Source organism: Cetorhinus maximus, chromosome 8 (assembly GCF_964194155.1).
Source record: "Cetorhinus maximus chromosome 8, sCetMax3.hap1.1, whole genome shotgun sequence".
Classification (NCBI taxonomy): domain Eukaryota; kingdom Metazoa; phylum Chordata; class Chondrichthyes; order Lamniformes; family Cetorhinidae; genus Cetorhinus; species Cetorhinus maximus.
Genome location: NC_135886.1, coordinates 76,156,704 through 76,174,529, shown reverse-complemented (window position 1 = coordinate 76,174,529; position 17,826 = coordinate 76,156,704). Strand labels below are relative to the sequence as shown.

The 17,826-nt window shown below is 44.7% G+C and overlaps 1 protein-coding gene across 2 annotated transcripts in view; it reads left to right on the top strand.

Annotated features, from left to right (window-relative positions):
• Positions 1–17,826, top strand: part of LOC144683742 (exocyst complex component 1-like) — a 141,315-nt gene that overhangs the window by 85,441 nt on the left and 38,048 nt on the right. For both annotated transcript variants that reach the window (XM_078547083.1, XM_078547084.1), the window contains exon 10: positions 9,925–10,052. In XM_078547083.1, coding sequence (XP_078403209.1) covers positions 9,925–10,052 — 128 coding nt within the window. The remainder of the gene's footprint in view (positions 1–9,924; positions 10,053–17,826) is intronic.

The following is a 17,826-nucleotide window of genomic DNA, read 5'->3' as shown; positions in this document are numbered from 1 at the left end:
TCTCACCAAGGCTCTGTACAGCTGCAGTAAGACATCCTTGCTCTTGTACTCAAGTTCTCTTGCAATGAAGGCCAACTTAACTGCCTTCTTAACTGCTTGCTGCACCTACAAGCTTGCTATCAGTGTTTGGTGGATAAGGACACCTAGGTCCCTTTGTACATTTCCCAATCTATCACCATTTAAATAATACTCTGCCATTCTGTTTTTCCTACCGAAGTGGATAACTTCACAATTATCTACGTTATACTACATCTGCCATGTATTTTCCCACTCACTCAACTTGTTTAAATCACCTTGAAGCCTCTTAACATCCTCCTCTCCACTCACATTCCCACCGAGTTTATTGTTATCAGCAAACTTGGAAATATTACATTTGGTTCCCTCATCCAAATCATTGATATATATTGTGAATAGCTGTGGCCCAAGCACTGATCCCTGTGGTAACCCACTAGTCACCGCCTGCCATTCTGAAAAAGACCCATTTATTCCTACTCTGTTTCCTGTCTGCTAACCAATTCTCAATCCATGCCGATATATTACCCCAATCCCATGTGCTTTAATTTTGCGCACTAACTGCTGATGTGGGATTTTATCAAAACCTTTCTGAAAATCCAAATGCACCACATCCACTACTTCCTCAAAAAACACTAGTAGGTTTGTCAAACATGATTTCCATTTCATAAATCCATGTTGACTTTCCCTCCTAACAGCACCGTAGATGTACCAAGGTCACACAAACTGTAGCTGTTCAAGAATGCAGCTCACCACCATCTCCTCAAGGACAATAGGGATGAGCAATAACTACTGGCCATGTCAGAGCCACCCGCAAGCCACAAACGAATAAAAAGAAAAATTACCCCCTCAAAATATTTAATTATAGGAATATGGGACCAGGAGTAGGCTGTTCAGCACCTCAAGCCTGATCTGTCAATCAGTGAGATCATGGTTGATCTATGACCAAAATGCACATATCCGCCTTTGCTCCCATTTCTCTTAATACCTTTGGTTCACAGAAACCTCTCAACTTCAGAATTAATGTTAGCAATTGACAGAGCATCAGTTGATATATTTGGAACAGAATTTCAAACTTCTACCATCCTTTGCATATGGAAGTGTCACCCAATTTGACACTCTAATATTTAGGTTGGGTACTTCAGTCCGAGACAATCAGTGGAAATTGTTTCTCGCTATCTATCCTATCAGTTCTCCGTAATATCTTGAAATCTTTGATCAAATCGCCCTTTAAACTTTTTTTTTCCTGATTACACGCCTGTGAATCACCTGGGGGAATGCTTACTATGTTAAAGACACTATATAAGTGTTATTTTGTTAAGATGACATGGGGAAACATTATAGAACTTCTATTCGCAGTTATGCCTGCACAGCTTATCAAGAGATAAATGCATGTAGTATGTGGAGGATGCTTATTTGAAAGATAATGAATCCACATAGTGCAGAATCTATATTTTACCATAAACAATTGTACCAAACTGCTACAAAATTAAAAATGAATGAAATGGTTGGGTAACACGGCGTCAACCAACTCACCAGATGTAACAATGGCACACCCAGTCTTGCAGAGTCCTCCTTACTTACATCTGGGAGCTTGTGCCAAAATTGGGAGAGCTGTTCCGGAATATTCAAACAACAGCCTGACATAGTCATACTCACTCCTTAGAGACAATGTGCCAGACACCAACATCACCATTCCTAGGTATGTCCTGTCAGTAGGACGGACTGACCAGAGGTGGCGGCACAATGATATACAGTCGGAAGGGATTTGCCCTGGCAGTCTTCCACATTGACTCCTGATCTCGTAAAGTTTCAAAGCATCAGTTCAAAGATCGGCAGGGAAACCTCCAGCTGATTACCACTTACGCTACCTGCCTCCCCCCAACCCCTCAGCTGATGAATCAGTACTCCTACATGTTGAACACCAATTGGAAGAAGCATTGAGGGTAATAAGGACACAGAATGTACACTCAGTGGGGGACTTCAATGTCCATGACAAAGAGTGCCTCGGTAGCACCACTACTGACTGAGCTGACTGAGTCCTGAAAGACATAGCTGCGAGACTGGACCCACGGCAAATTGTGAGGGAGCTATCAAGAGGGGAGAGTATATTTGACCTAGTCATCACCAATTTACCTACCACAGATGCATCTGTCCATGATGGTATTGCTAGGAACAAAGTCCTTGTGGAGACGAAATCCTGTCTTCAAATTGAGGATACCCTCCATCGTGACTTCGAACAGATCTAGCAACTTAGAAATGGGCCATCAGCAAAATTTTATTCAACCACAATCTGTAACCTCATGGGCTGGCATATCCCACACTCTGGTTCTTTGAAGAGTGCAGGAGCAGCACCAGGGGCAGCACTAGGCATACCTAAAAATGTGGTGTCAACCTGGTGAAGCTACAACAAAGGACTGCTTGTATTCCAAACAGCAGAAGCAGCATGCAATAAACAGAGCTAAGCAATCCCACAACCAATGGATCAGATTTAAACTCTGCAGTGCTGCCACATCCTGTTATGAATGGTGGTGGACAATTAAACTGGAGAAGGAGGCTGCACAAATATCCCCATCCTCAATGGTAGGGGAGCCCAGCACATCAGTGCAAAAGACCGGGCTGACAGATTTGCAGCGATCCTCAGTCAGAAGTGCTGAGTGAATGATCCATCTCTGCCTCCTCCTGAGGTCGCCAGTAACACAGGTGCCAGACTTCAACCAATTCAATCCACTTCACATGATACCAAGAAACAGCTGAAGGCAGTGGATACTGCAAAGGCCATGGGCCTTGACAACATTCCGGTAATTGTCCTGAAGACGTGTTCCAGAACCAGCCATGCCCCTTGCCAGGTTATTCTAGTACAGCTACAACATTGGCCTGATATTGTGGAAAATTGCCCTGATATGTCCTATGCACAAAAGCAAGCAGGACAAATCCAACCTAGCTATTTACTCTCGATCATCAGCAAAATGATGGAAGGTATCATCTACAGTGCTATCAAGTGGCACTTACACAGCAATAACTTGGCTGCTGATGCTCAGTTTGGGTTCCTGACCTTGGTTGAATCGTTGTCATTTACTTGTGTGGTTTCTAGCTGGATGAGGTTTCTCTTACTCTGATGAGTGACTTTGACATAGTTTGTATTAAGTTTTTCTTAAAACTATTTATTTACAACTATTTACATCCAAGACTGCATGGTAAGTATGTTATTCTCTGGACACAGACTGTTCTGTGTCTTGCTCCCTTGGAGTCTCTTGGTCATCTACCCCGATGTTATGCTTACATCATCATTAACATCATTGTCTAATTAACATATGTATTAACCCTTTACATCTCACCCCAAGTATAATCTCGAAAATTGATTAAACTGTTTACAGTTTCCATCCAACTCCTACCTCCGCCGCCCACCCCTCCAACCCTTCCAAGTCACTTTTGCCAAAGGCGTCAATCCCGACAGTGTCCTCTGCTCTCTTGGAGGACATGTAGGATTTATGTGTTCCCTTACCTTTTCCTTGGAAGGCAAACACATTGGTGGCAAACCTGACAGCTGGTTCCAGGGCTGTAACTTTTACAATGACCTGAAGGTAAAGGCATTGAAAACCAATCAAGGAAGTACTGATTGAAGAGAGAGCCTTCCAGGGCTCAAACGATCACAACTCCTTGAAAAGGAAGATAACTGAAATTCTCTCTCTTATCTTCTGCATTGTACACAGGGGAAAGTCGAAAGCACTGACTTGAGAAAATGAAGCACTTTCAGCTCCTATGAAGAACTTCACAGCTGTATCATTCAATGCTACTGTGATAACTAGAGTATTCAATACCTGAGTCATGAGCAACATGGTAGACAACTTGAAGAACAAAGAACATACTGAATATACTGCTGGATATGAGGAAAGGAGGACTTCTCTACTACTCTTAGGCTAGGGATTTCACTTTCTGTAGGCAGTGGTGTCATTTCCACGCTTGCTTCAGCAGGAGGCTGCTCCGCTGCAGACAATGGGGTTCAGGGTCAGCAGGAGAAAGTAGGATTGCACTGTCATCAACAATGGAATAAACTTCAGGACAGGGATCTGTAGGAAGTTCCTGCATAATACTCTGCAAATTTGCTTGAAAGTTCCTCATCAGAGTTGGCATTGTTGCTACAAGAGCCTCAGTAGTAATAGGAAAGACAGTTAGTAGAAAGTTGCTTTGTAGCCAACACTTTTGTATGATGTGGTGGCAATTTCCTTAGATGCGATATAGCATTTATACACTCCTGCACTGCAATATGTTCACTTACTTTTGTTGCACCATTTCTAACCTGTGAGTCCTTCTCTGTGGCTTGGTAGTGCTATGTGACTGCTAATGGCTGAGTTTTTGTTCTTTTCAGTGGTTAGATTTCTCCAACTCTTGCTTAATTTCAATAAGTTCAAGCTCCATTTGATTTTCAACTTTTAAGTTTCTCCAAGGTACGCTTCAGCTGTAGAAGCTCTGTAGTTTGGACCTCTGCTTCTTTACTGAAAGGAAGCTTGCGTGTGTCCATGGCTTGCTGATGAGATCGAAGTGAAAGCTCAAGCTTACATTTGTACAAAGTAATGAGCTCTGAACTTTCACTATTGGTTTGATCCAGTTTGGAGTTAAGTGTCTCATTCTCCTTAGGTAGCTCTTTGCTGGCTGCTTGCAATTGTTGATGCATGTCATCAGTGGGCTCAGTGAAATAAGTAGACAAATTCACCTCTTTATTGCCTTCTTCAATAAAAGGATGATTCTCCTCAAAAGAGACAACAAAGACTACATGATCATTGGTAGTGGAGTCAAGAGTGTAGTAAAATCGAGGAGCTCTGCTTCCGACAGATCATCTGCCTCTGCGTCAACTTCATTCTCTTCAACTCTGTCCCGAAAGAGCAAACCAAGGTCTAGAAACTCATCTAGCAGATGGTCACCATCATTGTTGGTGCACCCTGTATCCACTTCTTCTGGCCTGTCTCCAAAGAGAAGTGAAAGATTTGTGATGATCTTCTGTGGCTCAATGGAAGGTGTTGCTTCAATAAAGACTGGCTTACTGCGTAATAAGTCAAATTCAATTTCTGTTGCAATTTTGAGCTGCTCAGTCCTCAGAACAACTTTGGAAATTCATTCCTGAATGTTGCTCCGCTGTCATCTAGTATTACCTCATCAACCTTTTGTAGAAGATCAAGTCCTGCACACACTGCCCTCCTGAGCAGAAAAATTTGCTGACTCTGCAACGTCTAAGGGTTGTGGTAATACGCTTTGAGGTCTGTGCCTCCTAGCCCCTGTAACTTTACTTTTGATGTCTGGATCTTGATATCATTAAATCAGTCCAATTTGTCTGATAAGACTTTGATCCCCAGCCCCAGTGTCCAATTTAAATTCTTGTTACAAACAGGAGGGGGATTAATTTAAACAGCCCTGATTTCTCCCCTCACTACCCATCCATAAACAGAAAGGTGTTTTTGGTTTCTGAATTCTCCCTTTATTTTCCCCAACCCTTCAGTTTGGATTTATTAATAACCCTACAGCAAACTTGAGATAGGGTAAAATAAGAGGATTGGTTTATTTTACACATACACACACACATAAAATGCGGGAAGGAGTTTCGCAATATCTGCCCTTTTTTGCACTCATACAATAAAAGGGGGATAAGGGAAAGAAAGGGGTACAGGTCAGGACCACGATAAAAATTAGAGTTATGGTTTCACGTGAGTCTAGAACCAAAAGTCCAATGGTGTATTCCTTCAGGGGTTAGCAGGCTGAAAATGTTGCAGGGTGATCTGATGGAAGAGGTGAATTTGTCTTATAGGCCCAGATACAGGAATTCTGAAGTTCCAGTAGTCCAGTGTAGATTAGGGCCAGGCAATTTACCTAGACAGAGCTCTTTTTACTGCTAATTGTTAAGTGATAAAATGGTATACTACCTGTGTTCAGCTCCACATGGCAATATTATAGGTTCCAGCAGCTGCGGTGGGGGGGTGGGGGAGGTCGTGTGACATCCCTCCCACTTCCTCTCCTGGGTTTTGGTAAAGCCTTTGTCCATTTTAAATATAAAATAATAATTTTATAAATTAGCCAGGTTGACGTAGACATACATATATATTCCTTCCTGTCTTCTGGATGGGACATTCTGTTTTGTTTCCTTTGACTACCAGCTCTACAGACCAGAGCTGTTTATTGGGATCTTTTATTTCTCTGAGGAAATCGCCCAGTGAGTTGCTGTATTTCCAATTTCCTGGACTTTAAAATTATTGGAAGCCTGCTCCAGCTTTCTTCCTTTAAATTGTGCTTTAGATCTGCAGAATTCTTTAAAATGTCCAGTGTTGCTGCAGAGAAAGCATTTGGCTCCCCCTGCTGGACATTTTCCACAGTGATGCTGCTTTTTGGCACCACATCTGGAACATTTTTAAATAGTTGGAAGCGTTCTTCCAACCCCTTCAACGATTATGGTGGGCTTTTTCACCGATTTTCGGTGGGAGGGGTTCCCGACTTTGTGCCTAAATACTGGACCCCTCCCAAGCTGCGACATCTCCCCGAAATACACCCCAATTCTGCCTTTGCAGCTCCGCCTGCCTTGCAAACTGTTCAGCCTTCTCTAACATTAAATCCTCTGTGGCTTGCAAGATGTCCGATAGTGCGTCGTCGAGCATGCTGACTACAATGCGGTTATGGATTAACTCGTATTTTAAAGCTCCATAGCCACAGCTACTGGCTAGTCTGCATAAGTCATTAATAAATGAATTGATGGATTCACCCAGCCTCTGGCTCCTTTGCTTGAATCTCGCCCGTTCGATGTCCAGATTTTTCTTGGGGCTATAATAATTATCATAATTAGTAATTATCAAAATGGGTCAAAATCCTGGAACTCCCTTCCTAACAGCACTGTGAGTGTACCTACACCACATGGACTACAGCGGTTCAAGAATGCAGCTCAACACCACCTTCTCAAGGGCATCTAGGGATGGGCAATAAATGCTGGCCCAGCCAGCGAAGCCCAAATCCCATGAATGAATTTTTTTTTTTAATGCCTTCAGAACCTCCTTTTAGGATGCCGAGGTTTCCTCAACTCTTTGTCTCACTATGGCATCGTCAGCTATGTCCCCAGCTGAGTACAAAAGATCTGGTGTTTTTGTGCCTTCTCCGGCAAGCCCGAAGTTGTTCGGTACCTTTCAAACTGGCCCATCGTTGTCCTTGCTGTGGGCTCTTGATGTGTTTGAAGGACTGTGGAAGGGATAGTGGCTGTTCAGTGGCTGTAGATATCATGAGTGGCTCGCTTGTCCCCTACCAAGGTGCATCTTATTTTTCTCGTTCTTTGTGAAGCCGATCTGTTCCTAGGTCTTCACCTGTGGGTTACCAATCTCTATTATCAGTTTTCTTAAACTGCAGCCTCCAGCACTTCCACCATGTTTGGCTTGTTGCCCTTTACTTGTGTTGTCTTTTAGCTGGATGAGGTAATTTTTACTCTATGAGTGACCTGCACATAGTTTTAAGAAACTATTCTTAAAATAATACAGACCATTTGTTTACAACTATTTACGTCCAAGACCTCATGGTAAGTACGTTGTTCTGTGGACACAGACTGTTCTGTAACTTGCTCCCTTGGAGTCTCTTGATCATCTGCTCTGATGTCATGATTACATCACCATGAACATCATTATCTAATTAACATAACCATTAACCCTTTACTCTGCAGGCTTCTACAGACTTCATTACAGCCTTAGTCCTAATGTGGACAAAAGAGCTGAACTTGAGGTGAGGCGTAATGAGAGTGACTGTCCTTAACGTCAAAGCAGCATTTGATCGAGTATGGCATCAAGAGCCCCAGCAAAACTTAAGCCAATGGAAATTGGGGGGGGGGGGGGGGGGGGGGGTGGCGTGTGGCGGGGTGGGGGGGGGGAACCTCTTCACTGATTGGAGTCATACCTAGCACAAAGTAAGATGGTTGTGATTGTTGGAGGTCAATCATCTCACTCCAGGGATATTGCTGCAGGAGTTCCTCAGGGTAGTGCCCTAGGCCCAAACATCTTCAAATGCTTCATCAATGACATTCCCTTCATTATAAGGTCAGAAGTGGAGATATTCACTGGTGATTGCACAATGTTCAGCACCATTCATGACTCCTCAGATACTGAAGCAGTCCATGTCCAAATGCAGCAAGACCTGGATAACATTCAGTCATGGGCTGATTTTGTGTGGTGAATGTTAGTTGCCACTTAAGTGCCAGGCAATGACCATCTCCAAGAAGAGAAAATCCAACCATCTCTTCTTGACATCCAATGGCATTAACATCTCTGAATCCTCCGCTATCAACATCCTGGGGGTTACCATTGGCCAGAACTGGACTAGCCACATAAACACTGTGACTCCAAGAGTAGGTCAATCTGGGAATTCTGTGGTGAGAAACTCACCTCCTGACTCCACAAAGCCTGTCCACCATCTACAAGGCATAAGTTAGGAGTGTGATGGAATACTGTCCACTTGGACGAGTGTAGCTCCAACAACACTTAAGAACCACAACACCATCCAGGAGAAAGCAGCCGGCTTGATTGGTGCCCTATATACCAGCTTCAACATTCATTCCCTCCACCACCGATGCACAGTGGAAGCAGTGAGTACCATTACAAGATGCGCTACAGCAACTCACCAAGAATCCTTCAGCAGCACCTTCCAAACCTGCAACCTCTATCATCTAGTAGGCAAGGCAACAGGTGTTTGGGAACACTGCCACTTGCAGGTTCCACCTAAGCCACACACCATCCTAAATTGGAACTATATTGACATTCTTTTAATGTCATTGGGTAAAATCCTGGAGCTCCCTTCCTAACAGCACTACACTGCACGGACTGCAGCAGTTCAAGAGGGTGGCTCACCACCACCTTCTCAAGAGCAATTAATGATGGGCAACAAATGCTGGCCTAGCCAGCAACTCCCACATCCTGCAAAAGAACAATTTTTTTTTAAATTAGGCTGTATGCTGACACTGCAAAGCATACAGTATCTGTGCCTGTGATGTCATTTTCAGCAATGTCCCAGGCAGCTGCCTGCATCAAAGATAGTGCAGACCAGACTCAGCCAGAAAGGAAGACTTCTCATCACCCCCTCCTGAACCCTTGCAGCCTTCCGCTCACTGCCCCTCTCCCGAGTCCTTACCACAGTTGGCAAGTGGAGTTTTTTTTATTCATTGGATGTGGGCATCACTGGCTAGGCCAGCATTTATTGCCCATCCCTAATTGCCCTTGTTCAGAGGGCATTTTAAGAGACAAACACATTGCTGAGGGCCTGGAGTCACAAGACCAGGTAAGGATGGTAGATTTCCTTCCCTAAAGGGCATTAGCGAAAAAGATGGGTTTTTACAGCAATCGGAAATGGTTTCATGGTCATATCAGACTTTTATTTCCAGATTTTTATTTAATTCAGATTTCACCATCTGCCATGGTGGGAATCAAACCCAGGTCCCCAGAGCATTAACCTAGGTCTCTGGAATACTAGTCCAGTGACAATACCACTGTGCCACCACCTCTCCCCAGAGGTAAGGGTTCATGAGGGGGGTGGCAAGCAGAAGCAGCAGGGTTCAGGAGTGGAAGGGTGAGTGGGAAGTACCAAGGGCTCAGGAGAGGGGCGGTGAGCATGAGTCAGCAAGTGGGGCAGTGAGGGGCGTGGCAAGGGCTCTGAAGAGGGGTGGCAAGGACTCAGGAGAGGAGGCAGCAAGCAGGCAACAAGTGCAGAGGGTAGCTAGCAGAAGCATGCAACTGGTGCACAACAATGACATCAGTTTAAGCGGTAGAAACCCCGCGTGCGCCAGCAGACAGTGGGTGTCAAGTAGGCATGCACAACTGTTCCTGTTTGACAGCAGGAGTTAGAGTGAAACATTTAATGTGTGTGTACCTAATTTTGTTTTGTTTTGTGTGCCATGATTTTCAGGAATTCAGGAAAGTTTTGAAAAGCTGACTGCTTCTACATCCAATCTGCAGAAAACACTTTTCAGAAATTCTTTATATGAGCATTTAGGATCAGAAACTGACCTTGCAGATCGTGGAATGATGGACAAGGTGCAGCAACTATCTCTGTCCTTATCTGGATAATTATTTCATTTAGTAATATTTCTATACAATCAGTGAAGGTAATTTTTAAATATTGATAAAACAAAATAATGCATTGGTACAAAGAATGCTGGGCAGTCTTGTGGCACAGTGGGTAGTGTCCCTGCCTCTGAGCCAGAAGCTCCTGATTTGAGTCTCACCTCAGGACTTGATGGCCAAAGAAGGTACATTCCTAACATGGCCAAACAGGTTAATTATCAACCTGTAAATCCTTCCAATACATGCAAGAACGGGAGGGATTTCTGGTCAACCATGTGATGGAAAGAAAATTGGAGCCTCTACCATCACTATTCATAGCTCAGGACTACAACATGCATGTGACAAGTACATGTTGCCACGGCAGCTTGGACCCCCCAAGTGATCTGTAACACACACTACAGAAAGAATGTTGAAATATGTCAGTAGTTTCTTTTTAATCTCATGAAAAGCTATTTGTGAAATAGCATTGATAACCAAATGGTTGCTTGAATTTTTGCTGATAGCCGCAAACGCACTGATGTATTTATTAGTTATCTTTTTATAATCTACAATGAAAAATGGCAATATAATTTAAGAAATCCTAAAACAACAACATTTGCAACTTATAGTGTTAGATTTTATGTGTATGTAATATATACTAGTAGATCTCGTGATAAGTCAGTGAGTATGCTGTTTTATTACATAACTTCAACAATAATTACTTGGTTGCTATGCTCCTCCCTGTGTCCCCCAACGCTACTGCTATCTCCCCAGTTGGAGATTTCTTCTTTGTCATTTTTGTTTTCCCTTAGTTGCCCTGATTAAGCACTCACCTCTTATCATTGGTGCTAGAATTGCTTCATTCCTTGGGATAAATTGGAGGAAGAGGAACAGGAACAGCAACCTCAACAACCAGGACAAGCAACAAGTGGACCAGTTAGAAAACAGCAGGTGACAGGATCTCTTAGAACGTGATACCCAGCCCATGGAATCCATAGGTCAAGAGTCGAGTTCCTGGACATCTCCGAAGAATACTACATCAGGACACTGTGTTTCATCAAGCAGGCTGTTGCTCATCTATGCAGGCTCCTGCAGCAGCACCTGCTGCCTTCTGGACCAGGAGGCCATATTTTACCCATGAATGTCAAAATCACCACCATTACACTTTTTTATCTCCAGGATCCTTCCAGGCTGCTAAGGGGACATCACCTATATCTTTTAGTCTAAAGTACACAGCTGCCTCAGATGGGTCATCAATGCTTACCTTCCCAAAGCAAACCAGTATATTATCTTCCCAATAGATACCAAGATCCAGAATGAGAGAGCTCTGTGATTTTCAGAAGTGGCTGGCTTCCCTCATGTCCGTGGAATAATAGACACCTTTTGTTGCTCTCGGGGCACAAGAAGGTGATTCAGGAGCTTTTGTGAACAGGACTTACACTATTAACATGCAACGTATGTGATCACCTCAGAAGGAAAATACAAGTGTGTGCCAATTCCATTAACTACTGTCTCACCCCATCCTCCAGTGAGATGTTTAATTGTCCACCACCGTTCACGACAGGATGTGGTAGGACTGCAGAGCTTAGGTCTGACCCGTTGGTTGTGGAATCTCTTAGCTCTGTTTATCACTTGCTGCATGTGCTGTTTGGCACGCAAGTAGCCCTGTGTTGTAGCTTCACCAGGTTGACACCTCATTTTTAGGTATGCCTGGTGCTGCTCCTGGTATGTCTTCCTGCATGCTTCATTGAACCAGGGTTGATCCCCTGGCTTGATGGCAATGGTAGAGTGGGGGATATGCCAGGCCATGAAGTTACAGATTATGCTTGAGTACTATTCTGCCGCTGCTGATGGCCCACAGCGCCTCATGGCTACCCAGTCTTGGGTTGCTAGATCTATTTGAAATCTGTCCCATTTTAGCACGGTGGTAGTGCCACACAACACAATGCAGGGCATCCTCAATATGAAGATAGGACTTCATCGCCACAAATACTGTGCGGTGGTCACTCCTACCAATACTGTCATGGACAGATGCATCTGCAGCAGGCAGGTTGGTGAGAATGAGGTCAAGTATGTTTTTACCTCTTGTTGATTCCCTCACTACCTGCTGCAGACCCAGTTTAGCAGCTATGTCCTTTAGGACTTGGCCAGCTCGGTCAGTGGTGGTGCTGCCAAGCCACTCTTGGTGGTGGACATTGAAGTCCCTCACCCAGAGTACATTCTTTACCCTTCCACCTCCAGTGCTTCCTCCAAGTAGTGTTCAACATGGAGGAATACTGATTCAACAGCTGAGGGGGTGGTCATACTTGGTAATCATCAGGAGGTTTCCTTGCCCATGTTTTACCTGATGCCATGAGCTGTTGAGGACTCCCAAGGCAGCTCCCTGCCAACTGTATACAACTGTGCCGCCGCAATGTATTCCCCCTGCTTGTTCCTTCAGCTGCTCCTCCCCAGGAAGGCGGGTCTGACTGAGGGTGGCAATGTAGGTTTGGAGTCTTGATAGTTCACATGAGATGATTGCAGTTCTTATTTCCAGATGGCTGCTCTTGAGGTTATCCAGCAGTGTTCTAACATTTCACGTTGCAACATGTATAATTCTCTTGACCACAAAGATGGTGATCCTGCAGGGTGGGGTTGCCTAGCCAGGAGAAAGCGGGTGAGCAGATGGTATCCTGAAGTGGACTACTCAGTCATAAATGCTGCAGCTCAAAGACTCCTGTGTCCCAACACAGGTTCCCAGAGACCTTCATGCATCTGTCGGCTGCGTGCAGATCCTTGACTAGGGATTCTCAGCTTTATGCCCTGTCCCCATCGCCAATTCTCCATCGTCCCAGAACGTGAAAAATAGAGCTTGGTAGAAGCCTATGCATGTCTTTAAGGTGGGGACCTTGGGGCACTGTCATTGTCCACACAATCTTGAGGTGTTAGTGGTCCAATTTTGGTGATGTGTCTAATTATGATGACTGAGACCACATTGCAACTGCAACCTTCTTCTGCCTTCATAGTCAGTGAGATGCACAGTCTTCCTTCACCTGCTCTGCCATTGAGGATTTTATGGACTGCGCTTTGTCACCTCCCCACAACCTTGCGGCAATGGATGGCCCTACTAGGAGTAAGGAGCTTCTAAAGCCATTGCTTAAGGGCTCATCAGAGCACACAAGCCTCTCCACCGTATCAAGGTGGCGATCCATGGGGGGTGTGGAGAAATTTGACCCAGATGAACACAGCTGCTGTGGCACACAAGTCCTGGAATGGTACTTGATTCTGGGCCCTTCCAGACCAGAAGGCAGTGCACTACCGACTGAGCCACTCGGGTTCCATTGGTACACTGAAGCAAAAGATCACTTTTGAGGTTCCCTATTCTATGGTGCAGACAAAGTGGGCTGCATCATTGTTGTCTTTGCATTTTACACAACCTGCAACGCAAAGATGATGATAGTGTGAGGGGACACAACAGCGAGAATTGGCCTCATCAGATGCAGAAAGATTGAGTGAAAGCAAGAAGCAAGAATGAAGCAGAGGAAGGAGGGACAGCACAAAAGTTAAAGCCAATGAAGCCAGAGAGCAGTTGATAAATCAAACGTACAAATTAGGAGCAGGAGTAGGCTATTCGGCCCCAGACCTGTGCTTTTTGTGGCTTGCCCTTTTCTGAAAAGCGACAAAAGCCTCTTAGCATTAAGGATCCTTGTTACCAACACCAACCCCCCCCCCCCCCCCACCCCCCCAACCCCCACCCCTTGTCACTCATTTGATTCTGTAATAAGGAATATTAAACACAAAGTTCAAATCAGTAGTGCTGGCAGTGGTACTAAAGCCTGTTGCCACCTTCATGGTGCAAGTTGCTTTGCCACCTGCTCCCAATGCAACCTGCATGGTGTAGCACTTTAAGGAGGGCACTCGCACAGGTATCCCCTGTGAGCTATGGAAAGAGCTGAATGAATGCTGTTATGATATCACATAGTCCTACCAGATGATGTGATGCCCATTGGCCAAATTTGGACCACACAGGTGCATTCAGTGAATTTGAAAGTCACTTACAAATTGTGTAAGGTTGTGGGGAGGTGACAAAGTGCAGTCCATAAAATCCTCAACGGCAGAACAGGTGAAGGAAGACTGTGCATCTCACTGACTATGAAGGCGGAAGAAGGTTGCATTGGCAATGTGGTCCCAGTCATCATAATTAGACACATCACCAAGGATTCAGCTGCAAGATGGGCCCTAAAATAGCATTATTTAAATGCCAGGGACCCAATTTACAGGTAAGGTAATTTTGAAGAGGATCTGATGTTGCAAAGTGTCTGAAAGTATGCCAAAGTGTTTTAGGAAGTATTATGATGAGTTTCTGCGTTTGGTACAGCGTGTTGCCGCACCTTCACAGGGATGGCAGAGGAGTAGGTGACTTGTCCACACAAAGGCTGCAGTTGCAGTGCCTCTGATTCTGTACCATAACAAGGAGTTGGAGCAGAAGCTGTGGAGGGGACATGTTCTGCCAAGTACCCAGGGGAGGTGGTGGCATTGTGATATTGTCACTGGATTAGTAATCCAGAGACCCAGGGTAATTGTTTGGGGATCCGGGCTCAAATCCCACCATGGCAGATGGTGAAATTTGAAGTCAATAAAAGAAAATCTGGAATTAAAAGTCTAATGATGACCATGACTACGGTTGTCATAAAACCCATCTGGTTCACTAATACCCTTTAGGGAAGGAAATCTGCCTACATGTGACTCCAGACCCACAGCAATGTGGTTGACTCTGAAATGGCTGGCAAGTTGTATCAAACCTCTGAAAGGAATGAAACCGTTTAGACCACCTGGCATCGACCTGGGCACCGGGAAGGACAGTGCCAAACACAGCCCTGCCAACCCTGCAAAGTCCCCCTTGCTAACATCTGGGGGCAACAGATCAGAACTAAGTTCTGCAGCCCTACAACATCCAGTCGCAAATGATGGTGGACAATTAAGCAGCTCACTGGAGGAGGAGGTTCCACAAATATCCCATTCTCAATGATGGTGAAACCAGCACATCAGGGCAAAAGATAAGGCTGCAGCAATCTTTAGCCAGAAATGCCGAGTGAATGATCCATCTCGGCCTCCTTCGGAAGTCCCCAGCATCACAGATGCCAGTCTTCAGCCAATTCAGTTCACTCCACGTGATATCAAAAAACAGCTGAAGGCACTGGATATGGCAAAGGCTATGGGCCCTGACAGCATTTCAACAATAGTACTGAAGACTTGTGCTCCAAAACTTGCCACACCCCTAGCCAAACTGTTCCAGTACAGCTACAACCTGGCATCTAATATGGAAAATTGCTCAGGTATGTCCTGTACACAAAAAGCAGGACAAATCCAACCCGGCCAATTACTGCCCAATCAGTCTACTCTCAATCATCAGTGAAGTGATGGAAGGGGTTATCAACAATGCTATCAAGCAGCACTTGCTTCGCAATAAACTGCTCACTGACGCTCAGTTTGGATTCCGCCAGGGCCACTTAGCTCCTGACCTCATTACAGCCTTGGTTCAAACACGGACAAAAGAGCTGAACTCCAGAGGTGAGATGAGGTGAGGTCAAAGTGCCTTTGACATCAAGGTAGCATTTGACCGAGAGTCGCATCAAGGAGTCCTAGCAAAACTGGATATAATGGGAATCAGGGGGTAAACTCTCTGCAGGTTGGAGTCATAACTAGCACAAAGGAAGATAGTTGTGGTTGTTGGAGGTTAATCGCCTCAAGTTTCAGAACACCATTGCAAGAGTTCCTCAGGGTAGTGTCCTAGGCTCAAACATTTTCAGCTGCTTCATCAATGACCTTCCTTCCATCATAAGGTCAACAGTGGGAATGTTCGCTGATGATTGCACAATGTTCAGCACCATTCACAACTCGTCAGATACTGAAGCAGTCCATGTCCAAATGCAGAGAGACCTGGACAATATCCACTTGGGCTGACAAGTGGCAACTAACATTCATGCCACACAAGTGCCAGGCACTGACCATCTCCAACAAGAGAGAAACTAACCATCACCCCTTGACATTCAATGGCATTACCATTGCTGAATCCTCCACTTTCAACATCCTCGGGGTTATTATTGATGAGAAACTGAACTGGACGAGCCATATAAATACTGTGGCCACAAGAGCAGATCAGAGGTTAGGAATCCTGTGGCAAATAACTCATCACCTGACCCCCCCACTCCCTTGCCAAGCCTGTCCACCATCTCCAAGGCACAAGTCAGGAATGTGATGGAATACTCTCCACTTGCCTGGATGAGTGCAGCTTCAACAACACTCAGGAAGCTTGACACCATCCAGGACAAAGCATCTTGATTGGCACCGCATCTACATTCACTCTCTCTACCACCAACAATGGCAGCAGTGTGTACCATCTATAAGATGCACTGCAGGAACTCACAAAGCCTCCTTAGACAGCACCTTCCATCTGTAAGGACAAGGGCAGCAAACACATGGGAACACCGCCACCTGGATGTTGTCCTCCAAGCCACTCACCATCCTGACTTGGAAATTATATCGCCATTCCTTCACTGTCACTGGGTCAAAATAAAGGAACTCCCTCTCTAACAGCACTATGGATGTACCTACACCACAAGGACTGCAGCAGTTCAAGAAGGCAGCTCACCACCCCTTCTCAAGGGCAATTAGGGATGGGCAATAAATGCTGGCCTGGCCAGCAATGCCCATATCCCATGAATGAATTTTAAAAAACATGTGCCAAGTTGGAACCAGACTTCACCATGTTCCTTGATGTTGACAGGCGATTGTCTGGCAGGCAAGCCAATGCACCCAAAATGTCGATGTGCATGCCCTTCAGCATTCCACTGTATGCTGCCCCATCAAAGCACTCATGTGAGTACCCTGCAGCACAGACTTACACAACTTCAACTGAAAAGCCAGAAATCTGTTATTAGTTTGAGCGCCATTGTGAGTTCATCACCATAAAACTCCGACCTTCATTTTTCTTCTTCAGTGAACTGAAAGAGAATTTCCAGGTCTGCAATGGTTTTGACAACCTCCTTGGAGAAACAGAGTTATATTGACTTTCGGAACTTTAAGTAACTAAGTGCAGGTTACACCTTTGAAAGTCATCTTTTCATGTGTGCGTGTGAGAGAGAGAGAGAGAATAAGTAGTGGGTGTTTGTTGCATACATTTTTGGGTGTTGTGAGAAATAAACATTTATAAATTTATCCTTTCTTCTGATTTAAACTTACCAGAAAGCCTCTTTTGTGTCTGTTCCTAAAGGTCACAGTACTCAAAGTGTTAAAACACTTTTTCTCTAAAAATGCATCTTGTTGCTGTCATTCAGGAGGTGGTAAAAGGGAGAAATTATCCTACATCTCTCCCCTGTCCATTACAATAGTCATGATGTAAAGGGCATAGAGAGGGCAAAGAGTTTCGGAAGTGCATCAGGAGAACTTTATTGATAATTTTGAGAAAAGATGCATTGCTGGTTCTGGGGAATGAGGTGGATCAAGTGGATTAAGTATCATCGGGGGAGCATTTAAGGGAGAGTGATCATGGTAGTATCATAAGGATTAGATTATTTATGAAAAATACAAGAAGCAAACTAAAGGTACTTAAATTGGAGGAGGGTCAATTTCAGTAGGATGAAAACAGATCTGCCCCAGGTAAATTGGAATCAAAGATTTGCAGGCAAAACAATAAAGGAACAATGGGCTGCCTTTAGAGAAGGAGATGGTTCCGGTACAATCGAGGCACATTCCCTCAGGAGAGAAAGATACGGCAGCCAAAGCC